The sequence below is a fragment of the Emys orbicularis genome, chromosome 21 (genome assembly GCF_028017835.1).
Source record: "Emys orbicularis isolate rEmyOrb1 chromosome 21, rEmyOrb1.hap1, whole genome shotgun sequence".
Taxonomy (NCBI): Eukaryota; Metazoa; Chordata; order Testudines; family Emydidae; genus Emys; species Emys orbicularis.
Genome location: NC_088703.1, coordinates 19,937,831 through 19,962,315, shown reverse-complemented (window position 1 = coordinate 19,962,315; position 24,485 = coordinate 19,937,831). Strand labels below are relative to the sequence as shown.

Genomic DNA, 24,485 nt, shown 5'->3' with positions numbered 1-24,485 from the left:
CCCCGCTTAGCTCATGTCCCCCTCCTCCCCGCCCTCCCAGGACCAATAAACCTCCCTTTCCTGAGAACAGATTGACTCATCCAGGCTAAAAACAGTTGGAGGGGGGGGGCTGGGACTGGGAGCCAGGACTCCTGGGTTCTCGCCTCGGCTCTGGGAGGGGAGTGGTGCCTAGTGGTTAGATGAGGGGGGGGCTGGGAGCCAGGACTCCTGGGTTCTCTCCCCAGCTCTGGGAGGGGGGTGGGGTCTAGTGGTTAGAGCAGGCGGGGGCTGGGAGCCAGGACTCCTGGGTTCTGTCCTCGGCTCTGAGAGGCTTCTTGGCCCAGAATCAAGGTTCCCACATCCTACATCTGGTCGGGAACCCCACTGCGCTCCCCCCGCCCCCGAGGCCGAGCAGGGCTCCAGCCGCATTTCTCAGCACAACATGTAAAGACAGAACCGCTCCGGCCCACACAAAGGCCAGCAGAAATCCCGGGCTGCCTCGGGGAGAGGCTGACCTGGCCCTGGTGTGGCAAACTGGCCCGCTGGCCCTCTCACCTGGGAGGCTGGCCGGTGTATTCAGGGCCGTGCCCAGCCTCCTGGCTGGGGTCCATATCGAACCTTCGCGCCCTGGCCATGTCGGCCTGCCCTTGTCCTAGACTTGAGGGTCTTAACGAGTGTCGCTTGTTACCACGCACGCCGGTCGGTTGCCAAGGCAGCTTCGGGGTTAAGCAACCCAAGAACCTGGTATCAACCCCCACCCTTGAGCCCAGTGGTCCCGGCGCCCCAAAACTCAGGGTGGCTGCCGGGCCATTAGGCCTCAAGGCTTTACATGAACCGTTTACGCCCGTGCCTTATGGCATATAGGTCCAGAGGCTGCTGCTGCGCCAAATCCAATGCCACCGCTAGCGGTATGGGCTACAGGTCTAGTGGTCAGAGCGCGGGGGGGCTGGGAGCCAGGACTCCTGGGTTCTCTCCCTGGCTCTGGGAGGGGAGTGGGGTCTAGTGGTTAGAGCAGGGGGGCTGGGAGGACAGGACTCCTGGGTCCTCTCCCTGGCTCTGGGAGGGGAGTGGGGTCTAGTGATTAGGGCAGAGGAGGCTGGGAGCCAGAACTCCTGGGTTCTCTCCTTGATGCTCTCCCCTGACTGTGGAGGACAGGGCTGGCAGGGGAGGAGAGGGCAGGAAGGGGTTAACACTAGCCAGACAGCAGCGCCTCCCGTCACTCCTTCCCCAGCCCAGACAGGGCTGTTTGTAGGAATCACCTCATTCCAGGCCGCCTTGCCCAGCCCCTTCTGGCACCAGCCCCCGGAGCGCACCCTAGCCAGCTCCTCCCCGCGCTGGAAAACAGAGCCCCCCAGCTATACATAGCAATGACCTCACCAGGCGCTGGGACATGGCCACCACTGGGGTGGGGCGCGGGGGCTGGGTATACGGGGTCCCCTTGTCCAGGGCTGAGATGCAGCTGTCTCTGGGGTGGGGCGTGGGCCTCTGCTTGTCCCAGTGTGGTGACTGGAGTTGCCAGCACGGGAGATGGTGACATATCCTCTCTCTGGGTCTTTCCCCGGCCCATCCCTACGCAACAACAGCTGCGTTCAGAGAGCTCCCCACCGAGGAAACGGAGCTCTGAGCTGGAATTTCCACTGGGCCGGACGCCCGTCCCTTCTCCACGCCCAGCCTCAGCCGCAGCCTCTGCAGAGAAACAAGCCTTTCGCTGCCGGGGGTTGCCCCACATGGCCCCTCCTCCATGTTCACCCCACCAGCCAGCCTGCCCCCCAACTCTTGGGCGGGATCAAAGCCAGCTCTCCCTGGAGGGGAAAGGTCCCATTCCCTGCCCCCCTGAGCCAGCCAGTCCCTGCCCTGGGGCCGGATGGGAGCCAGCGCCCCCCTATAGGGGAAAGACCCCGTGCCCCATTCCCTGCCCCCCTGAGCCAGCCAGTCCCTGCCCTGGAGCCGGATGGGAGCTGGCGCCCCCTAGAGGGGAAAGGCCCTACACCCCATTCCCTGCCCCCCTGAGCCAGCCAGTCCCTGCCCTGGGGCCGGATGGGAGTCAGTGCCCCCTAGAGGAGAAAGGCCCCCATACCCCATTCTCTGCCCTCCCTGAGCCATTTTTCCGTGTTCAACTTCCTGCCCTGGCTTATCCTTATCGGCAAAGCTCTAAACAGGAGAGACGACAGACAAACACAGAAAGTACCTTTCAGTCATTTATTGTTTTCTCTCTATATATTTATACATATATAACCCACCCCCTGTAATTTGCTACGTCAATCGTGACACAAACACTTGCAACGAGGACCATAATACCTTTTGTCTGCGTTTATACCAGTGTAAAAAATAGATGTATAAAAAAACCAGATGAATGATACAAAAAGAGAGACTGGACAGATGTAAGCAGCTAGCTACATTCTAGCACTGTGAGGCACGGGTCCGGCGACATCACCTTTAAGATAATGGCCGCCAGGACTATTTAAAACCCCTGGATAAATATTCAAGAAACAAGCAAATGGGGTTTGGGTTTTTTTTTTTTTTTTTTGGTGTTTTTAAATTTCCAGCTAGAGGGCTGATTCTGTGATTTACCTTTAAGGCTCCAACAGGCAAGGGTTTTTGACCGCCAGACAAATATTTTCATTAAAGGCTGCATGCTGTTTAAGCACTAGAGGCTTTTTCTTAGGAAGGCACCAGAGTGCACCCATTACCTTTAAGACTCTGGCAGGCAAGCATTTTTAACCACCAGACAAATATTTCCATTAAAGGGGAGTTGTCACCTCTTTCCCACCCTCCCTCCTGTTCCTCCCCCCACTTCTGCTGGGATTGGAGGTGTTGGGTTAAAAGGCCCCAGTGCTCACTGGGCCCTGCCCGTCAGGCCACCAATTTTTCATCCGCCACAGCTCCCGCTGGAGAAAAGGAACAGAATGGCCCGTAGTCAGCCATGATTCCTCCCCCACTCCCACCCCCAGCCACCGTGGAGGGGAGGCAACGGGCTTCTTAGAGGGCCGGTCTAAGGCAAAAAGGATAACATTGTTATTACAAGGGAGTGGGTACGCCTGGACGGGGAGTGCTGGGGAGGAGGGGGGGGGGGAAAGGAAAAAGAATGAAAGCGAGAAAATGAGAGAAAAAGAACAAAAGACCAAGTGAAAGAAAAGAAAGTGAGAGAGAGCTCCAAGAAAAGAAGGAATAAATGAGAATGATTGAAAGAGAGAGAAAGAAAATAAATGAATAAATACATGACAGGAAAAAAAGGAAACGAATGAATGAGAGGAAATGAAAGAAAAGCAAGAGAGCAAAGAATAAATAAGAAAGACAAAGAGAGGGATAAAGGAAAAGAATAAATGAAAGATAAAGACAGTAAATGAAATAGAAAAAGAATGAATAATTATAAGAAAGAAAGAAAGAAAAAGAAAGACAATAAACGAGAGAGAAAAAGAATGCAAGAATAAGGAAAGAAAAGAAAAGAATGAATAAATAAATGAATGAGAGGACAAGACAGACAGATGAGATCCGGAGAACCCGGTGGGAGACCAGCCCTTATCCCCAGCCCTCAGCCGGCCCAGCAGCCCCCGGCGCGGCTAGGCCTGGATGAAGATGAGCCGGGCGGAGTACACCAGGTCGGCCAGGTAGACCAGCAGGTTGATGGCCGTCAGCACGGCGATGGCCACCAACTTATCCCAGTCGCAGAAACGTCTGTTGTTGCTGCTGCAGGAGGAGGGCCGGTTCGGCCAGCCATCCTGATTCTTGTCGAAGTTGTAGATGGGCCAGATGACGGTGGCCGTGGCGTACATGAGCACAGCCAGCAGTGTGTAGCCACTTAGGAACTTATTGAAGGCACAGGGCAGCCAGCCGGTGCACTCCCCGATGCACAGCACAATGACCACCAGCGAGAGGATGAAGCAGATGCAGTAGACGGCCAGGCACCACTTCAGCCCCTCGTGGCGGTCGTAGGAGACCGGGTCGCTGATGAAGACGAAGATGATGCAGGCCACGAAGGTCTCTACCACCTTCAGCAGCCCGGGCACGGAGGCCATGTAGCCCGTCACCTCGCCCGGCTTGGCCCGGGTCATGGTCACCTCCACCGAGTAGGCCAGGCAGGTGAGGCAGGAGAAGACGGTGGCAGCGATGCGGTAGTCCTTGGTTTTGCCAGAGGCGGCGTTGTGCTGGATGTGGGTGACAGGGTAGATGACGGAGGCCGAGAGGCACATGAGGGTGGCGTACATGGCGAAGGTGATGGGGAAGTTCTTCCAGGAGACGGGTATGCGGTGCTGGAGCCCGACGAACTCCACCAGCAGCACTAGCAGCGTCATGGCAAAGCACAAGCACCAGCAGAACATGCACCAGTCACCGTTACGGCCATACCAGCCCCCCTGGTGCACCACCAGGCTGAAGGTGACGCAGGCGAAAAGCGCCTCCAGCAGGCGGACAATGCCCACTTGCGAGGTCAGGGCCTGTGTGTTGCCCACGGACTTGACGCGCTGGATCGGCATGGTGGGGTCACCTGGGGAGGAGGAGATGGGGGAGGAGAGTCAGGGCGCGGTACAGGAATCCGGCATATGCACAGAGCTGGGCAATCTCCATCCACTCCAGCAGGGGCAGCCGGGACAGACGGACGGACACACACACACACTCTCTCTCTCTCTTTCTTTCTAAGGGGGCTGTTTCAGTGCCTCTGGTCCAAGGTAGACATCCCCAATCACCGGCAGGGCCCGGCTGAGCTGACCTTGGGGTTCATGACCCCAATGCCCTGTGGATAGTGCCAGGCTGAAAAGCTTGGGGAAAGGGGGCTGGAAGCCACGACTCCTGGGTTCTCTCCCCGGCTCTGGGAGGGGAGTGGGGTCTAGTGGTCAGAGCAGGGGGGCTGGGAGCCAGGACTCCTGGGTTCTCTCCCCAGCTCTGGAAGGGGAGTGGGGGGCTAGTGGTGAGAGCACAGGGCGGTGGGAATGTGCATCTCTGTAGCATGAATTGGGTGGGGAGGAGAAAGGGAGATGGAGGAAGAGAGGGAAGGAGAGAGCGGCCGAACGAAGGAGTGACGGAGGGCTCTGGGCTGGGACAGAAAGATGGGAGCATGATGGGGGCCCCCCAAGGCTGCGTGGCAGAGTGGGGGATGGGTCCAAGCCACCCCGGAGGCACTGCCAGGCATAGGGCAAATTCACAGGGGGAAAGATTCCCCCCCCGACCGGTCCTGGGAGCCAGTGCCCCCCCTCCGGCCCAACCCAGTGTCCTGAGGGCCAGCGCCACCCCCTCCAGCCCCGCATGGATCCTGGGAGCCGGCCCCACACATGTCCTGGGAGCCAGCACCCCCGCCACCCCCGGCCCCACCAATGTCATGGGAGCCACCGCCCCCCTTCCGGCCCCGCCCTGGGTCCTGGGAGCCACCGGCCCCCCCTTCGGCCCCGCCCTGGGTCCTGGGAGCCAGTGCCCTCCCCCCGGCCCCACCCAGGACCTGGAAGCCAGCGCCTCCCCCTCCCCCCGCCTCGGCCCCACACCATCTTGGGAGCCAGTGTCCCCCCCTCCGGACCCACCCAGTGTCCTGAGGGCCAGCACCCCCCCCCCCCCGGCCCTGTCTGGATCCTGGGAGCCAGCGCCCCCCGCTCCGGCCCCACCCAGGTCCTGGGAGCCAAGGCCCCCCCTCCGGCCCTGCCCCAGTCCTGGGAGCCAGGGCCCCCTCCCCCCAACTCCAAAAGCTGGAACTGCTCAGCCAGGCCTAGAAATATCCTGTCATGGAGCAGGGAAGTGTGGGAGGGACTACACATAGGTCCCCTCCCCCCGAACCAAGTGGTCAGACAGCTGCTCCCCAATATGTCCCACTGCTCCCCATTGCCACCCAATGCTGCCCTGCTCCCTCCCCACCTAGCTTCCACCCACTGCCCACCCCCACTCCCCCGCTTGCTTGGATGCGGGGGTGAAAGGGTTTCAGCCCCTGGGGCAGGCCAGGAACCTTGAGATTGAACTGGGGGGGGGGGGGCACACACGGTTTATGAAGGGGGGGCAGGGAGGAGATGAGAGCTGGATACTGGGAGGGAGACCTGTTCCCATACCCCAGTCCTGGGGTCCCCCCACAGCGGAGCAGTGGGCCCAGCCTGATGGTAGGGGAGGATGATCTAGTGGTTAGAGTTGGGGCGGGGGGCGGGGGAGGGCTGGGAGCCAGAACTCCTGGGTTCTACCCCTGACACACTGTGCACCCTTTGCACCACTCCTGCCCCTCTGCCTGCCTTAGTTTCCCCACCTCTGAGGAGAGGAGGGGCTGGGAGAACCAATCACTCAATCCAGTTAATTAGACACTGACAGCAGGGGTGATGGTGATGGTGAAGGCGGTTAACGGCTCCAGTAGGAGCCATGTCACTTCCTCTCGGTCCCTCCCTCGCACAGATCCGCTATGTTGTTGTCTGTCAGGCGGGAGCGGTGGCTGGAAACTCGCCCAGCCCCGGCCCTGCCCATGACGCTGGGAGCAAGACACCGGATCCTGCTCTGCCTGGGAAGAAACTAGGCAACTGGGCTGGGAGCCCTGCTCCTCCCGGACCATGGAACCCAGGAGTCCTGGCTCCCAGCCACCCCAGCCAACCCACTAGACCAGTGCTTGCCTGTCTCAGAGCGGCTCCCTTGGTCTCTAGGGTAGTGCTGGGCTGGGGGCCAGAGAGGAGGGGCAAAGGGAGGGGGAAGAAGGGTGGGGGGGGGCAGCCTGCAGCCGCTGCCCTTATAAGGCCTAGAGAAAACCCATCCCCAGCATGTTATTTTCCACCTCACTTCGGCATTTCAGGGCCTTGGTCACAGGCCTGGAAGGAGGCTGGGCTTCCCCAGCCAGGCGAGCGCAGCAGGACGCCTGGGTTCTGTCCTGCCTCTGTGCAGGCAGTGGGGTCTAGTGGTTAGAGCAGGGGCTGGGCGCCAGGACTCCCTGGCTCTGCTATTGCTTTGCTGGGCTACCTGGGGCGAGCCACTACCCCACTCTGTGCCTCTATTTTCCCAGCTGTGAAACGGGGCTCACGACCCCACGCCTTCCTGCCCCGAGCCCTTTGAGCGAGGTCTATGGGCGCCCAGCGCTGGCCCAGGGCAGCGGATCCCCATAGTGTCACCAGCCCGGACAAAAGTCCCCCCACCCCCTTTGCCAACATTTCGATTCACACCTCTCTGGGCACTGGCCCTGCTCAGCCACAGGAAATCCAGGTCTCGGCTCTCTCTGGCAGAACCCAGGGCCCATACAACCCTGCTGATGCCAGGGCCCCACCCACTCTAACCACTAGCCCACACTTCTTTCTCCCTAGCCCGCAGAACCCGCCAGGAGGGGCTCCTGCATTGCCATGTTGTGTGACCTCCACCCCACCCCACCACGGGCAGTTCTGAGCCCTCCCTATAGGGGGCAGCGGGACAGACGGACACGCCCCACCAGCCCGCCACCCCCTGCAGGGCCCACCCGCCAGTGGGACAGACAGACACTGCCTGGTAAACTCCTTCCCCCAGCCGTGACCCCCCCTCCTATGTCACTCAAGGGGCTAAGAGATCAGGGGATGAATTATAGGGGCTCACAGTCATCCCCCCCACAATCCCCTCTTCTGGGGGGCTGAGATTTTACAGCTCCCTCCTTTTTGTGGGGTAACCGCCCCCCCCAGCAAAATATTTACCCCAGCGATGGGCCAAAATTCCTATGGGGGGGAATATGTTAAGAGGCATGGGGGCAGTGTCCTGTGGTGGTTTTTTTGGGGGGGACAGAGGGGTAGCCCCACAAATGCTGCACCCCAGGTTTGACAGTCCCGCCCAAATCTCAGTGCAGCCAGGGTGTGGCTGGACCCTGAGCTGCCCGAAATATCCTGCCATCCACAGGGCATGGCAACCCCCCACAGAGGGACCAATCCCCCCCCAACTCCCAGAGGGGCTGCCCCCCAGCCCCAAATCACAACGGACCCCTCCAATCCTCCAGAGCACCGGGTCACCCCACCCGCTGCAGTCCCCCCCCCACATGTTCCACTCACCCCCCACTAAACCCCCCACTTTTTGACCCAGCCTCCAGAAATCCTCCCAAGCCACACACCCCTCATCCTCCCCACAACCCCCCCCAAAACGGTGATACCCCCAAACCCCACATTGTGCTGGGTCCCCCAAAAAGTTCCGCTCACCCCCCCCCAAAAAATAACCCCTCGGTTCCGATCCAAGCCCCACACAGAGTCTGACCCTCCCCCCACGCCGCTCCCAGAGCTGGGGGTCCCCCAGACACGTTTCCATTGCGCTCTAGGCGCGATGCGTAGGAAGGGGGGGCGCATGGAGCAACATATTTACCTGGCTGGGGGCCCGGAGAGGCGGCTGGGGAGCGGCGCTGGGGGCCCGGAGCGGCGGCTGCGGGGCTGGAGCGGATCTGGGGCGCTGGTTGCTCCACTGCGCGCTAGCTGCAGAGATTTGGGAGCGCGGCGCTGGGCGGGGGGGGGTCTCTCCGCTCAGGGCGGAAAGGGCGGGGGGGGGGGGGAGAGGCAGACACCCCGCCCAGCCGGGACAGTGGCGTACACGTGCCATCCCGGGGAAGGGTGGGGCAGCGTGTGTGTCCCCGCCCCTCCCCTTCCCGCCCACAGGCAGAGACGGGACATAACCCCCTGCCCGTGTCCCCCGACTCCCCCCCATGTACCCCCACCTCCCCTCGCCCCGGCAGACACACCCCAGAGCTCCCCCTCCTGCACACAGCCCCCCATCCCCCAGAGCTCCCACCCCCCCATGCACACAGCCCCCCAATACCCCAGAGCTCCCAGCCCCCATGCACACAGCCCCTATCTCCCAGAGCTCCCCTATGCACACAGCCCCCCATGCCCCAGAGCTCCCACCCCTATGCACACAGCCCCCCCATACTCCAGAACTCCCACCCCATGCACACAGCCCCCCATACCCCAGAACTCCCACCCCATGCACACAGCCCCCCATACCCAGAACTCCCACCCCCCATGCACACAGCCCCCCATCTCCCAGAGCTCCCCCCCCATGCAAACAGCCCCCCATCCCCCAGAACTTCACACCCAGGGGCAGGATACCGGGGTGGATGGGCCCCGGGGGCGGATCCGAGGGGCAGGATACCGGGGTGGAAGGGCCCCTTGGGTGGATCTGGGGCAGAGAGGTGAAAAAGGAAGTGAGCCAGGGAGGGGGCAGGGCAGGGCCGGGCCCTGCAGGACGGTTGTTATGGTGTTGCTCAGACAAGAAAGGTGTTTCCTGTGATTGCGGTAACTGTCACATCACTTCTGCAGTAGTGCCCCCAGCAGTGCCCCAGCCGAGGACTCCAGCGCTGCGAGCTTCGTCTCAGCAGTGCCCCACAGGCGGTAGCTGTGTTTGGTGGGACTGTTTTTGGTTTCCATGGTGACAGGAGTGGGGATGGGGGAGGGGCTCCCCGCCGCACACAGCTGCACTCCACATCTGGCCCAGCTTCTGTCACCAGCGGGCAGGGCATGGGTGACAGCAGCGCCCCTCCCCCAATACGGGGATGTCCCACAGGAGGCCCCGCCCCAACAGGATCTCAATATTTGGTTGCCCAGACAACCCTAGTGCCGCCCCCAACTTCCATCATCTGACACAGGGGTTCTGAAACGTCATCGCACCCGGACCCGCTTCTGACAACAAAAATTACAGCCCCTAACGCCAGCCCTGCCGACCCCATTACAACGGGGTCGCGACCCACCGTTTGATAACACCCGTCCTGACCCCTATCGGGCCCCTTTCCCTGCCAGTGTGGCAGGGGGGAGCAGGATCTAGTGGTTAGAGCGGGGGGAGGGGGCTGGGAGCCAGGACTCCTGGGTTCTCTCCCTGGCTCTGGGAGGAGAGTGGGGCCTAGTGGTTAGAGCAGGAGGGGCTGGGAGCCAGGACTCCTGGGTTGTCTCCCTGGCTCTGGGAGGAGAGTGGGGCCTAGTGGTTAGAGCAGAGGGGGCTGGGAGCCAGGACTCCTGGGTTCTCTCCCTGGCTCTGGGAGGAGAGTGGGGCCTAGTGGTTAGAGCAGGAGGGGCTGGGAGCCAGGACTCCTGGGTTCTCTCCCTGGCTCTGGGAGGAGAGTGGGGCCTAGTGGTTAGAGCAGAGGGGGCTGGGAGCCAGGACTCCTGGGTTCTCTCCCCGGCTCTGGGAGGGGAGTGGGGCCTAGTGGTTAGAGCAGAGGGGGCTGGGAGCCAGGACTCCTGGGTTGTCTCCCCGGCTCTGGGAGGAGAGTGGGGCCTAGTGGTTAGAGCAGAGGGGGCTGGGAGCCAGGACTCCTGGGTTCTCTCCCCGGCTCTGGGAGGGGAGTGGGGCCTAGTGGTTAGAGCAGAGGGGGCTGGGAGCCAGGACTCCTGGGTTCTCTCCCCGGCTCTGGGAGGGGAGTGGGGCCTAGTGGTTAGAGCAGAGGGGGCTAGGAGCCAGGACTCCTGGGTTCTCTCCCCGGCTCTGGGAGGGGAGTGGGTTAAAGCAGGAGGAGCCTGGGAACCGACAGAGCGTTCTGCGCTGCTTTTTAGCTCTGCAAGCCAGGAGGACCCCCCCACAAATGAAAATTCCCAGCCCCCTCCCCCCCGACTGGCCAATCCGCCCCACCCCCCACAGTCCCTCCACAAGGCAGCTGCTGGTTCCACTTCCCCTTTCCTTGGTGGCAGCAGGGAACAAAAGGTTCATTCACCCCCCCAGCCCGGGCCCAAAGCTCCCTCCTGGAAGGGGGGGGCAGGGAATGGGGTTAGGGGCTTCTCCCCTGTGGGTGCTGGCAGAAAATGGGACATGGGGCCTTTCCCCTCTTGTCAGGACCTGCCCAGAGCTGCCTCCTGTGGCCAGAGCCGGCATTGCAAGAAGCAGTCAACACCTTTCAGCAGCTCTCCTCCGGCCCCCTGCCCTCAGTCCACTTGGACCCCATTGGTTACCACAGGGACAGCGAGCCAGGACTCCTGGGTTCGCTAACTGGCTCTGGGAGATTCTGGGCGGCAGGGAGCGGGGCAGGGGCTCAATGGGGGCGCTCTGCTCTGGCCGTCAGCACTGGCCCCAGTGCAGTGCTAGGGGACATCAAGCCAGCAGTCCCCGGATACCCAGCCCCTGCACCCCACCCCAGAGGGGCCGCATCCCAGTGCCGGGCGAGGGGTCCCCGGATAACCAGCCCTCGCGCCCCACCCCAGAGGGGACGCACCCAGGGCGTGGGGAGCTCACACAAACGCCCAGCAGGGGGCAGCACTGTTTCACACAATACAACCTTGTGGCATTTATTACTGATTCCATCCCTCCACTGATACAATCCCACCGCTGGTTCCCATGCAGCACCCTCCACTTTGGGGTTGGGGTTCTGCCCTCTCCCGGTTCGGGGGGGAGGGGGAGGAAAAATTTCCATCTCACTGGGAGGGGGCAGCCTCGCTCTGTATCTGGGCATGCTCCTTGGGGACCATCTGGCTGTGGTATGAGGGGGACATGGTGTGCATGGGGGGGGGGGGTCGTGCATCTGGAGCAGGTCAATTTCAGAGTGTGAAATTAACGAGCTTCCATCCATGATTGATTGGCGGGAGAGACCTGAAGATTAGTCAAGATTACCAGAGTGGAGGTGTGGTTTGGGGGGGACAGTGGGAGGGTCTCACCTCGCCCGACACCCACACCCTGCTGTTGGGCCAAAGGAACCGGCCACTTCAGCAGATGGAAATGGGGGCAGCTTGATCTGGTGTGGGGGGGCGTCAGTACTTGGGGTTCCCACCATGGCTCCCCGAGATCTAGGGCGACAGGCAGCCCGGGAAGGCAGAGGGGACGATGGTGGCGGGGTGCGTTCAACTGGAGAGGGGCAGAGGTGGAATCCAGCCCCAGGACAGTGCCGATGGGGACAGGGATGGCGGGGAAGGTGGAGAAAGAGGGGAACACGGGGGTGGAGGGAAGCAGCACACACTACAGGAGTCTGACCGGGATGCTATTTGCCACAGGAGACCCAGCTCCGACCCCAGCCTCTGCCTCAGGCCTCCATGGGCCGCCGGGCCCCCCCAGCCGCCCGCAGCCCCCCCGGCTCGGTGAACTGGGTCTTCTTGGGGGACGGTGTCTCCTCCTTGCTCAGCACCTGTGGGGAGGCAAACGAGATAGCTTGTTTCAGGAAGAACTGGGGAGGGAATCCAGGAGTCCTGGCGCCCAGCCCGGTGCTCTAACCACTAGGCCCACTCACCTCCCGGAGGATGCGGTCTCTCAGTTCACTGTGGGTGAGGGGTCGTTCCTCTTCCTCACTCCCAGCTTCATATTCCTCCCTGGGGAGAAGATAAAGAGAATGAGGGGGCTAAGTATGTGTGAACCCCACTGCCTCCTGCGGGAGATAGAACCCAAAGAGTCCTGGCTCCCAGCCCCTCAGCCTGCTCTCACCACTAGACCCCACTCCCCTCCCAGAGCCGGGAGAGAACCCAGGAGTCCTGGCTCCCAGCTCTACCCCATCCCTCTCCTGGGTCAGGTCTTTCTAGACCATATGTGTTGTGGGTGGCAGGGTGGGGAGCCCCCCTCCAATCCCATGGCTATAGGGGGTTGGGGACACGGTGCTTACCCAGCAGTGGGGGGCCGCAGGGGGTACGTTGTGGGGGCGTAACCCGCCATCTGCCCCAGGAGCAGTCGAGCCGTCTCTTCGGGGTCGTAGGGCAGATCGTAGTTCTGGGGGGGAGGGGGAAAAGGTTGGGGGATGGTCTGGGGGTGGGGGGCTCATTTCCTGCCCCCCCACATCCCCCTCAGATCATCCCATCCCCCTGATCTCTGCCCCAGCATACATCCCCCCCACCTCATCCCATCCCCCCACCACCCCATCCCACTCCCTGCCCCCCCCCACTTGGGACACATCCCCCCAGCACCGACCCCCGCAATTCCTCCCACCTGACACAGACCTGCCCCCTCTGCCCCCTCAATCCTTCCCCCAGCACAGATCTCCCGCCCCTGGTTTCCCCATCCCATCCCCCAACGCCCCCCTCCCCGGCTCCCCCACAGCTGCCACGGTCCCATCCCTCACCACTGTTGCCAGTACAGATCCCCCCCAGCTTCACCCCATCCACAATGTCCCATCCCCCAGCACCCCCCCCATGCAGAACTCCCCCCCCCCCCAAGCTGCCCGTACCTTGGAGGCCAGGTAGGAGCGCATGGCCAACAGCTCGTGGGCCCGCTGCTCCAGGAGACCCAGGAACACAGGGATGTTCCCATCCCGCACCACGGCCGAGCCCCCCAGCGCCTCGTCCAGCGCCGAGCACTGACAGTCCAGCTTCCTGAACAGCGACCTGATCCCTGCGGGGACAGACAGCCCGGACGCCTGGGTTGTACCCACAGCTTGAGGAGGGGGAGCTGGTGGGTTAGAGCGGGGGGAGCTGGGAGCCAGGACGCCGGGTTCTATCCCTGGCTCTGGGAGGGGAGTGGGGTCTAGTGGTTAGGGGAGCAGGGGGGCTGGGAGTCGGGGCTCCTGGGTTCTCTCCCCAGCCCTGGGAGGGGATTTGAGTCTAGTGGTTAGAGCAGGGGGCTGGGATCCAGGACTCCTGGGTTCTACCACCGGCTTGCAGAGACGATGCGGGTCCCGGGACACCCCCCTCCCGGCTCCGTACCCTCTTTGAGCTGTTCCAGGGTTTTCCTGGCCACCTTCTCTTTGCTCAGCAGCTGCTGGGCCTCCTGCACGACAGCCTCCTGCTGCATCTCCAGTGCCCGGGTCTGCGCCCGCTGCTCCTGCTGCTCCTGCTCGTCCTGGGCCCGCGCCGCCTGGATCTCCCGGCGCACCTGGGAGGCCGCAGAAGGGTACAGGGAGGGGATGGGAGTGGGGAGAGGCAGGCAGAGCTGGGTATGGCCCTCGGAGGGGGGGCGGGATTTGGCATGGCCCTGGAAGGGAGCAGGGTTGTCTATGGGGAACAGGGCCCCGGGGGGCAGAGCCATGGGGGACAGAGGGGGAAGGGCTGCCTATGGGGGGGCAGTGCCACCATGGGGAGCGTGGGGGGCAGGACAGTCTATGGTGCAGAAGGCCCTGGGGAGGAGTTGGGAGGATGCAGGGCTTTCTGTGGGGGGGCAGGATGCTGGTGGGCAATGGGGGACAGTGGGGGGCAGAGCTGTCTGTGGGGGGCAGTGCCCTGGAGGGCGTTGGGGCAGGGCTGTCTGCGGGGGGCAGAGCCATCATGGGGGGCTGGCCCCCCTCACCTGGGCAATCCGCTCCCCCAGTCGCTCCAGCTCGTTGTTCTGCTCGTTGACGTAGTTGAACTGGGCGAAATTCCGGTCCTCAACTGGGAGGGGGAGGGAGGTGTCAGAGCCCCTGACCAAAAAGAGCCCCCCCTCCCCCGACAGACCCCTTCCCCCTGACCGAAGAAACCCCATAGACACCCCCCCCGGACCAGAGAGACATCCCCCCCCCCCGACAGGCCCCCCTCGACAGACCCCTCCCCCTCCACCAGAGTCAGCTCCCCCAACAGACCCCAGCCCTCGGACTGGAGAGAGAGCCCCCCGCCTGGGGCCGGATCCGAGCCAGCGCCCCCTGCCCGTCACCTGCTATGAATTTCTCCACCAGCACATCCAGGTCGTCCTCCCCTGTCAGCTGTTGGATCTGCTTGAAGGCAGCTTCATAGGACTCCAGCACCTCCTCCCTGGGGTCCCGGTGCTTCCCCTCGGCCTCCTCTTGCTCTGAACGGGGAGTAAACCGGACACGGTCAGAGCCCCTCAGCCACCGAACCCAGGAGTCCTGGCTCCCAGGCCCCATGCTCTAACCACTAGACCTCACTCCCCTCCCAGAGCCAGGGAGAGAAAAGAGGAGTCCTGGCTCCCATCGCCTCCTCCCCCCCGCCCCCCGCTCTAGCCACTAGACCCCACTCTCCTCCCAGAGTCAGGAGAGAACCCAGGCATCCCGGCTAGTACCTCTCTTGCGCTTGGCCTCCAGCGCCTCCTGGGTGAACGTCCGCTCCTGCACCTTGACATCCAGGAAGTGGCGTAAGCGCCGGTCGTGGTCCAGGACCCGCTGCAGCTCCTTCATCTCGGCCCCATGCTGGGCCAAGTCCTTCTCCGCCTTCTCCCTCAGCTGCCCCAGCTTGGTCTGGGCCTCATCCCTGCAGGAGGGGAGGGGAGCAATAAAAGTGGGTGCCCTGCCCACAGACAGCCTGCAAAGCCCTGGACAGAACCCAGGAGTCCGGGCTCCCAGCCTGCCCCCCTGCTCTAACCACTAGACCCCACTCCCCTCCCACAGCCAGGGAGAGAACCCAGGCATCCTGGCTCCCAACCCCCAATCCCCTGCTCTAACCACTAGATCCCATTCCCCTCCCAGAGCCAGGGAGAGAACCCAGGAGTCCTGGTTCCCCCACTCTATGCAGTAGGAGATACCAAGACCCGGGCCCTGCCCTTCCCGGGCCCCCATGGAGGGTGCAGGGGGCTCAGTTTCCACAGCCCGACTAGCCCTTGGCTTCTGCTGGAGGGGGCAGTGCCCTGGGGCAAGATCAGACAGGCCCGTGACATGTGTGCGGATGGGGTGGCCGATCCTGAGTGCAAGGAGCAGCGGGTGGGGGGGGAAGATTGTGGGGCCAGCAGAGGGGCACCCTGGAGACAGGAGGGGTTGCTGTAGGTCTCCTTGGCACCATGTGTCCAGCAGGAGGCACCAGGGACCAGCAGGGGGCGCTGTGGGCCAGCGGGAGGCGCTGTGGGCCAGCGGGGGGCGCAGTGGGGCTAGCAGGTGGTGCCGGGGGCCCTACCTAGCATCAAAGGCCGAGGAGGAGGAGTCGATCACGGCTCCAATGGCTTTCCGTGTCTCCTGCAGCTCCTGGGAATCAAAGGGAGAAGGTCATAGGCTTCTCTCAACCAATCAGATCCTTCCGTTCTGGCCCTGTGTCACAGCAGGACCTTCACTGGCCTATCAGACCTCTCCATCCCACACCAATTTCTTAACAAGACCTTTGTTGGCCAATTAGATGCCTGCTTCCCACTGGGGCCAGCATCAGCCAACCACAACCCTTCATTTTATGCACATCACCGGGGGGAGGGGTCCTATCAGACACCAATCAGAGCCCAACAGGTGGGTGGGGCCAAACCCTGTGTGCACCTCCCAGTGGTGCCCATTGGTGCCTCAGTTTCCCATGTTGGGCTCTGTGGGGACTGATGGGTCCCTGGTCACCATGTGACAGGCTGGGTGCAGGGGGTACGTGCAGCTTGAACCATGAAGGGAAAGACGGGGTTAACAGCCACCACCACCGGCTCTAACCTTTAGACCTCACTCCCCACCCCGAAGCCAGGGAGAGAACCCAGGCGTCCTGGCTCCCAGCCCCCCGCTCCCCTGGCAGAGCTCTCACCTTCTCCAGCCTGCGGTAAAGGTGTTCGAAGCGCCCACGTTCGATACGCAGGGTCTCCAGCTCCTCGCGCAGGCTGGCGTTCAGCGCCAGCTGGGAGCTGAACCGGGCTGATGCCTGAAGAGAACCAGGGGTGCTGGCATTAGCCCCCCTGAGGGCCCAGGCGCCTGGTGAAGCCTCCCAACGTGGAACACAGCCTCACCCGCCGGGGCCGGCAACTACACCCCATTCCCTTCCCCGAGCCGGGAGAGAACCCAGGCGTCCTGGCTCCCAGCCCCTCTGCTCTAACCCCTATCCTCCACTCCCCTCCCCGAGCCGGGAGAGAACCCAGGCGTCCTGGCTCCCAGCCCCTCTGCTCTAACCCCTATCCTCCACTCCCCTCCCAGAGCGGGGGATAGAACCCAGCCCCCCCTCGCCTGCTCTAACCACTAGTGTCCCCTACGGCAGTGACAGCCCTGCCCCCCCTCACCTTGTCCAACTGGTTCTCCAGGGCGCGCACCCTCCTCTGGCCCTGGGCCTTGTGCCGCTGGCTGACTCCTGCACTGCCCGCCTGCTTCGCCAGCCCCGCCAGCCGCTTCTCCCAGCTCCGGATCTGCCGGGGGGGGACACACCGTTAGGAAGCACAGCCCGAACCCCACGGCCTCACTGCCTTGGGTGCCCCGTAGCACCCCCAAGAGCTTCTGGGTTCTGCCCAGCAGTGCCCTTTGGGATGGATAGAGGAAGGGGGCACCAAAGCCAACCGCCAGCCAGAGGAAGGGGGACATCTTGGCCTGATCCCCCAGGCTCTGTCCCAGAGCATGCTGGGATGCACTGTAGCATCATAAGAACACAAGAACGGCCATACAAGGTCCATCAAGCCCATTATCCTGTCCTCTGACAGTGGCCAATGGCAGGTGCCCCAAAGGGAATGAACAGACAGGTTATCATCAAGTGATCCATGCCCTGTCACCCAATCCCAGCTTCTGGCAAACAGAGGCTAAGGACACCATCCCTGCCCATCCTGGCTAATAGCCATTGATGGACCTGTCCTCCACGAATCTATCTAGCTCCCTTTTGAACCTCGTTATAGTATTGGCCTTCACAACACCCTCTGGCAAGGAGTTCCAGAGGTTGACAGTGTGTTGCATGAAAAAATATTTTCTTGTGTTTGTTTTAAACCTGTTACCTATTAATTTCACTTGGTGGCCCCTTGTTCTTGTATTATGAGAAGGCGTAAATAACACTTCCTTAATTTACTTTCTCTATACCACTCATGATTTTATAGACCTCTATCATATCCCCCCTTAGTCGCCTCTTTTCCAAGCTGTAAAGTCCCAGTCTTATGAATCTCTCTTCATACGGCAGCCGTTCTATACCCCTAATCATTTTTGATGCCCTTTTCTGAACCTTTTCCAATTCCAATATTTATTTTTTTTTGAGATGGGGCGACCACATCTGCACGCAGTATTCAAGGTGTGGGCGTGCCATGGATTTATATAGAAGCAATATGATATTTTCTGTCTTATTATCTATCCCTTTCTTGATGATTCCCAACCTTCTGTTCGCTTTTTTGACTGCCGCTGCACACTGAGTGGATGATTTCAGAGAACCATCCACAATGACTCCAAGATCTCTTTCTTGAGTGGTAACAGCTAATTTAGACCCCATCATTATATATGTATAGTTGGGATTATGTTTTCCAATGTGCATTACTTTGCATTTATCAACATTGAATTTCACCTGCCATTTTGTTGCCCAGTCACCCAGTTTTGTGAGATTCTTTTGTAGCTCTTCGCAGACTGCCTGGGACTTAACTATCTTGAGTAGTTTTGTATCATCTGCAAATTTTGCCACCGCACTGTTTACCCCTTTTTCCAGATCGTTTATGAATATGTTGAATAGGACTCGGCCCAGTACAGACCCCTGGGGGACACCACTATTTACCTCTCTCCATTCTGAAAACTGGCCATTTATTCCTACCCCTTGTTTCCTATCTTTTAACCAGTTACCAATCCATGAGAGAACCTTCCCTCTTATCCCATGACTGCTTACTTTGCTTAAGAGCCTTGGGTGAGGGACCTTGTCAAAGGCTTTCTGAAAATCTAAGTACACTGGATCCACTGGATCCCCCTTGTCCACATGCTTGTTGACTCCCTCAAAGAATTCTAGTAGATTGGTGAGGCATGATTTCCCTTTACAAAACCCATGTTGACTATTTCCTAACAAATTATGTTCATCTGTGTGTCTGACAATTTTGTTCTTTACGATAGTTTCACCCAATTTGCTACTGAAGTGAGGCTTACTGGCCTGTAGTTGCCAGGGTCACCTCTGGAGGCTTTTTTAAAAACTGGCGTCACATTAGCTATTCTCCAGTCAGTTGGTACAGAAGCTGATTTAAATGATAGGTTACAGATGACAGTTAGTAGTGCTGCCAGGGCCGGCTCTGACTTTTTGGTCGCCCCAAGCAAAAAAAAAACTGCGGCGGCCAGAACGGCAAATAAAAAAAAAAAAAAAAAACCTGCCGCGCAGCCGGAGCCAGGGTGCAGGGGGACTCCCTGCCCTGCAGATGTGCCCCGGTTAGCGGGGGGGGGAGGGAGCGGGGGGAGAGAGAGAAGGGGGGCAGCCAGGGTTTCAGCGGGGCGCTGCCACACGGACCCTCCCGCTGTGCCCCCTGCCGGGAGGGCTCCGCACTGCTCCGGTCGGCTGGGAGGGAAGGACGGGGGCTGCCCTGCCGGGCTTGCTGCAGGGCGCTCCCGTCCTCCATGCCGCTGCCCCCTACAGGGCGGCGGGAGCGTAACAACACACACACACACACACACACACACAAAGCAACCGTGCTGCCCTAGGATTGGGTGGAATGCCGCCTCGTTCAATCTGCCACCCCAAGCACCAGCTTGCTCGGCTGGTGCCTGGAGCCGGCCCTGAGTGCTGCAATTTCATATTTGAGTTCCTTCAGAACTCTTGGGTGAATACCATCAGGTCCTGGAGACTTATTACTGTTTAGTTTATCAATTTGTTCCAAAACCTCCTCTAATGACACCTCCATTTGGGACAGTTCCTCAGATCTGTCACCCCAAAAGAATGGCTCAGGTTTGGGAATCTCCCTCACATCCTCAACAGTGAAGACCTATGCAAATAATTCATTTAGTTTCTCTGCAATGGCCTTATCGTCATTGAGTGCTCCTTTAGCATCTCGGTCGTCCAGTGGCCCCACTGGTTGTTTAGCACGCTTTCTACTTCTGATGGATTTAAAAAACCTTTGGCTATTACTTTTGGAGTCTTTGGCTAGCTGTGCTTCAAATTCTTTTTTGGTCTTTCTAATTATATTTTTACACTTCATTTGCCAGAGTTTATGCTCTTCTCTAGTTTCTTCATTAGGATTTATCTTCCACTTTTTAAAGGATGCCTTTTTGCCTCTCACTGCTTCTTTTACTTTGTTGTTTAACCACGGTGGCTCTTTTCTGGTTCTCTTACTATGTTTTTTAATTTGGGGGATACATTTCAGTTGAACCTCTATTATGGTGTCTTTAAAAAGTTTCCACGCGGCTTGCAGGGATTTCACTTTTGGTACTGTACCTTTTAATTTCTCTTTCACTAACCCCTACATTTATGTGTAGTTCCCCTTTCTGAAATCATTCAAGGCCTTGTGGGTAATTCCCCGCATAGCATTGTGGGATAGAGGAAGAGCCACACCGAGCCTCTCCTCCACACCCATCCCATCCTGTTCACTCACCAGGGAACAGGAGAAGGGGGGAGCCCTGCCAGGGACACAGTCTGATTGCCGCAGCCCCACTCCCGTCCCCGAGCCAGGAGAGAACCCAGGTGTCCTGGCTCCCAGCCCCTCTGCTCAAACCATTAGACCCCACTCCCCTTCCAGAGGCAGGGAGAGAACCGAGGAGTCCTGGCTCCCAGCCCCTCTGCTCTAACCACTACATCACCCTACCAGTCCAGTGGTACCTCCTGGTCTAGCTGGGTCACCGTCCTCCTCTCGGCGGCCGCCTGCTCCTCCACCTGGTCCTGGTTCCGCAGCAGGGCGCGTAGGCTGCCGGCCTGGTCCTGCTCCCGCTGCCTGTTGGCACGGCCCTCCGCCACCCGCAGGTCCCACAGCAGCCCCTTCCGCTCCTTCTCCAGCCGCTGCAGGTCGGCCCTGCCGGAGACACCAGGGTGGCCAGCAGAGATGGGCGGCAGGGAGAGGCGCCGGGTGGCAGGCAGCGCCGGGGTGGGATGGTGGCAGCGGTGGGGCCCCATGGTACAGGGTGGAGGGTAGGCGGGGTATGCTGGGGCCCAGCACGCAGGGGGCAGCGGGGGCTGGATCTACCGGAGGGTGTGGAGCATCGGGGGAAGAGGATGGAGAGAACTTGTGGGAGGGTGTGCGAGCTAGTGTGTGTGATTGTGTGTGTGTGTTTGTGTGATGTGGTGGGTGTCAGTGTGCGGGATCAGGTGGGAGATGGTGTGTGCGTGATCTGGCGGGTGTCAGAAAGATCTGGTGTATGATCTATGGTGATCTGGCATGTGTTGGTGGGATCTAGTGTGATCTGGTGTCTGCGCAGTGTCGTGTGCGAGTGGGATCTAACATGGGCTCTTGTGGGCAGGTAAGTCTGGGTCACCTGGTGTGTGTGTGTGAGCTACGGTTTGAGTGTGGGTGTTCAAGTGTGCGAGTGTGATCTAGTGTGAGCTTGTCTGACTGTATGCCTCTGTGTGATCTACTGCGTGTGATCCAATGTGGGACTCATGTGTGTGATCTCGTCCGAGTGAGTGTGAGCATGTGGGGGGAGGGGGGCGGAGGGCAGTGACCCAGCCTAGTGTGTGTGTGGGGGGGGTGGGAGAGTGTTGCTAGGCCCACGTGGGTTGTTAGGGGGCTGAGTGTTACATCAATAACGCATCAGTGTGCAGAGGGGAGTGTGTCAGTCTGTGTTACGGTGTGTGGGGGGTGTCAGTTGCGTTGTATAGGTTTGTGTGTTGAACCTGCCCCCCAGCCCGGTGACCCCAACCCCTGGAATCTTTCCTGGGTCCCTCCCTCTAGCCTGGTGACCCCGCCCCCTGGATCATTCCCAGGCCCCTCCCCCCAGCCCGGTGACCCTGCTCTCAGGGATAATTCCCAGATCTCCTGCCCCAGCTCGGTGACCTGGACCCCAGGGACCGCAAGGGGGTACGTACAGCTGCTTGCGGATGGTCTCCTGGGACTGCAGGATGTAGGCATGGCGGTCACCCTCTAGCAGCCGGAACTGGCGCTGCAGCTTGGCCAGCTCGCTCTCGGCTGGGGGGGGGGGGTGAGATGTGGGGGGGGGGGGTCAGAAAAGGGGGGAAGGGAATCGTTAGAGAAGGCAGCAGACGAGTCTGAGGCCTTTGTCATCTGAGGACAAGATTCTCTGTCTTGTCACACCAAGGCCCCGTGACGTCACGCCAAGGCCATGCCCCATCACGCCAAGGCCCCATCATGTCATGCCAAGGTCTGCCATGGCCTCACCCTGTCACGTCAATACCCCATCCCATCACGCCAAGACCCCTTATCATACCAAGGTCCCACTTCCTCATTCCAAGGTCCCACATCTTGGGGTGAAGCGTTGGTGTCATCCCAGCCACAGGACAATGCTCCGGACTGGTACAGAGTTGGGGGTGGGATATCAGGGGATCGGAGGGGCTAAAGGCAGAGGGCAGGGCCGGGTTCTCATCTCAGCCCCCCCCTCGGGGCCAATCCAGAGTCACTCCTATTTGGAATGGGGACAAAGCCAGGTTCTGATCTCAGCCCTCTGGGGTCAATCCGGAGTCACCCCTGTTTGCAATGGGGGCAGGACCAGGTTCTGATCTCAGCTCCCTGGGGTCAATCCAAAGTCTGTTAAGTTCAGCAATCTGGCTAAGTGGGGTGCTGCCCCCATCCCCAGAGGCAGGATTGCTCCTCTGGCCACCAGCCCTGCTGCCCCCCTCCCAGATGCCATCCCAGCAGCCAGAGGCATCTGGGAGGGGGGCAGCAGGGATGGCTCTTCCCCAGGGCGGCCTGGCAGGGAAGGACACGTCCCCCAGCGTGGGGGGGAGGACCCCTCACCCTGGCTGGGCTGATGGGGTAGTGCTGGGAGGGCTGGGGTATTGTTACCGCCAGCTCCTGGGACCGAGGGCATGGGGCAGGGATCAGACAGAGATGTGGGGCGGGGAGAGAAAACAGGGAGGGCACCAGAGTGGTGGGGTCACGAGTAGGGAGCCCCATGTGGCACTGGGACAACAGGCTGTGAGGGGGGGCACCCAGGGGGCTAGATAAAGGGGCGGGACCATGCTGGGGGGCACTGGAGCCAGAGAACAGGGCCGCACGGGGGGGCATCAGGGAGGCAGAGCACAGAGGGTGGGACCATGCAGAGTGCATGGGGGGGGGCAGGAAGGTCATGTGATGGGTACCAGGGGGTAGAGCACGGAGACGGGGCCGTGTGGAGTCACTGGGGGGGCAGAGCACAGGGGGCAGGGCCACGCGGAGGGCACCGGCGGCAGGTCCACGCTGGAGGCAGCGGGGTAGCTCCCATTCTGTCTGGTGGCAGCCAGGAGACGCCAATCCCTAGCCTTCCCACAATGCCCTGGGGCAGAGCCATTACCGATGCCCTCCAGGTCCAGGTCGCTGCCCTCCGAGCGGGTACTCGAGGCAGATCGGTGCAGCGGCATCTTCTCCTCCTCCTCCTCGCCGACAGGTGGCCAAGAAAGAGAGTGGGGAGAGAGAGAGAGAGGGCTTTTAACTGGACCCCGGCTGTCACGGCCCAGAGAGAGACAGGGGTGCAGGGGGTGCCCAGCCCAGCACTGGGGCATCAGGAGAGGGGGCAACCTCCGAGGCTCTGGGGCAGGCCTCGCGCTGTCAGGCATGTGGCTGATTCTGGGGTGGGGCATCACAAGGTTTGGAGGGGCTGGGGAAGGCGTGGGGCTGGTGCATAGGGGCTAGGAGGGTTTAAGGAGTTGGAGGGTGGAGTGGGATTGGGGGGGAAGGTTCAGGGAGCTGTGGAGTTTGGAGTGGGGTCATTTGGGAGCAAAGGATCAGGTGGTTCTGTGGCTGGGGGCAGGTTCAGGTGGTCAAGGCGAGTTTGGGGGAAGGTTCGGAGAATCGGGGGGAGTGGAAGAAAGATTATGGGGTCAGAGGTGAATTTGGGGGGGAAGGGTCAGGGGAAGGTTTGGGGGCTCAGGGGAGAGTTTGGGGGGAAGGTTCAGGGGTTAAGTGGGAATTTGGGGGGGTTATAATAAATATATGGAGATATACCTATCTCATAGAACTGGAAGGGACCCTGAAATGTCATCAAGTCCAGCTCCCTGCCTTCACTAGCAGGACCAAGTACTGATTTTGCCCCAGATCCCTAAGTGGCCCCCTCAAGGATTGAGCTCACAACCCTGGGTTTAGCAGGCCAATGCTCAAACCACTGAGCTATCCCTCCCCCCCTGGGTTCAGGGGGGTCAGTGGTGAATTTGGGGGGAAGGTTCAGGGGGTTGGGGTGAGTTTGGGGGAAAGGTTCGGGGGGCTCGGGGGAAAGTTCAGGGGTCGGGGTGAGTTTGGGGGGAAGGTTTGGGGGCTCAGGGGAGAGTTTGGGGGGAAGGTTCAGGGGCTAAGTGGGAATTTGGGGGGGTTCAGGGGGTCGGTGGTGAATTTGGGGGGAAGGTTCAGGGATCGGGGTGAGTTTGGGGGGAAGGTTTGGGAGGCTCAGGGGAGAGTTTAGGGGGAAGGTTTTGGGGGGGGGAGATCTGGGATCCGATTTCCTTCCTAGCCCCAGTACCCCCCACCCCTGGGTGCCGGGATTTACCTCACTCTCCGGCAGCCAGTCCGGGGGGGATGGTCAGTGGGCTCGGGGGGAGCCCAGCCCGTGACAGGCACAGGGAGGTGCGGGGATCACACCTGGCCTCTCCTCGCCTGCCAGCATCGCCGCCCCCCACACCCACACCACCCGAGTTGTTAGCAACCGTCTCCAGGAAGCAGAAATACCTCAGCCAATGGGGGGAGAGGACGGAGCCCTGGGGGTGGGAGAAAAGGGGGACGTGTCAGATTAGGGGGAACAGGAGAGCCATGCTGGAAAATCCCCTTTATTCCCCCCACCAACCCCACACCTCCCTTTCCCCCACTCCACCCCCCCCCCCCCTCCCCACCCTAATCACAAACACACCTCCATTCCTCCCGCCCCCAGCCATGCAGAATGTCTACACTGCGGGGGACTGGGAGCCAGGACTCCTGGGTTCTATCCCGGCTCTGGGAGGGGAGTGGGGCCTAGTGGTTAGAGGGGGTGCGATGGCTGGGTTAACAGGGAGGCATTTATTTCCGAGCCAGGGAGCCGCCAGGTGCCTGAACCGGGGATGACAAGTTGGGGTGGTTGGGGTGGGGGCCTG

At 60.8% G+C, this 24,485-nt stretch overlaps 2 protein-coding genes across 2 annotated transcripts; both read right to left on the bottom strand.

The window, feature by feature from the left end:
• Positions 1-2,166: 2,166 nt before the first annotated feature.
• Positions 2,167-8,249, bottom strand: MYADM (myeloid associated differentiation marker). The gene is made up of 2 exons (XM_065420925.1): positions 8,233-8,249; positions 2,167-4,462 (listed from the first exon to the last, which is right to left on the bottom strand). Exon 2 carries the CDS (start codon positions 4,449-4,451, stop codon positions 3,540-3,542), a length of 912 nt encoding a protein of 303 aa, XP_065276997.1. The 5' UTR covers positions 4,452-4,462; positions 8,233-8,249; the 3' UTR covers positions 2,167-3,539.
• A 3,611-nt stretch (positions 8,250-11,860) lies between these two features.
• On the bottom strand, positions 11,861-22,790 carry ODAD1 (outer dynein arm docking complex subunit 1). The gene is made up of 14 exons (XM_065421058.1): positions 22,724-22,790; positions 21,303-21,402; positions 20,103-20,292; positions 16,636-16,758; positions 16,170-16,283; positions 15,576-15,643; positions 14,752-14,939; positions 14,386-14,520; positions 14,044-14,126; positions 13,464-13,632; positions 12,989-13,152; positions 12,431-12,534; positions 12,065-12,143; positions 11,861-11,962 (listed from the first exon to the last, which is right to left on the bottom strand). Exons 1-14 carry the CDS (start codon positions 22,788-22,790, stop codon positions 11,861-11,863), a joined length of 1,686 nt encoding a protein of 561 aa, XP_065277130.1.
• Between the last annotated feature and the right edge of the window lie 1,695 nt (positions 22,791-24,485).

Coding starts and splice junctions, on each gene's coding strand:
- MYADM (XM_065420925.1), bottom strand. CDS start 4,451: ATGCCGATCCAGCGCGTCAAGTCCGTGGGCAACACACAGGCCCTGACC.
- ODAD1 (XM_065421058.1), bottom strand. CDS start 22,790: ATGCCGCTGCACCGATCTGCCTCGAGTACCCGCTCGGAGGGCAGCGAC. Junction 15,644..16,169: donor TTTACCGCAGGCTGGAGAAG/GTGAGAGCTCTG, acceptor TTTGATTCCCAG/GAGCTGCAGGAGACACGGAA. Junction 13,153..13,463: donor CCTGGAACAGCTCAAAGAGG/GTACGGAGCCGG, acceptor CTGTCCCCGCAG/GGATCAGGTCGCTGTTCAGG.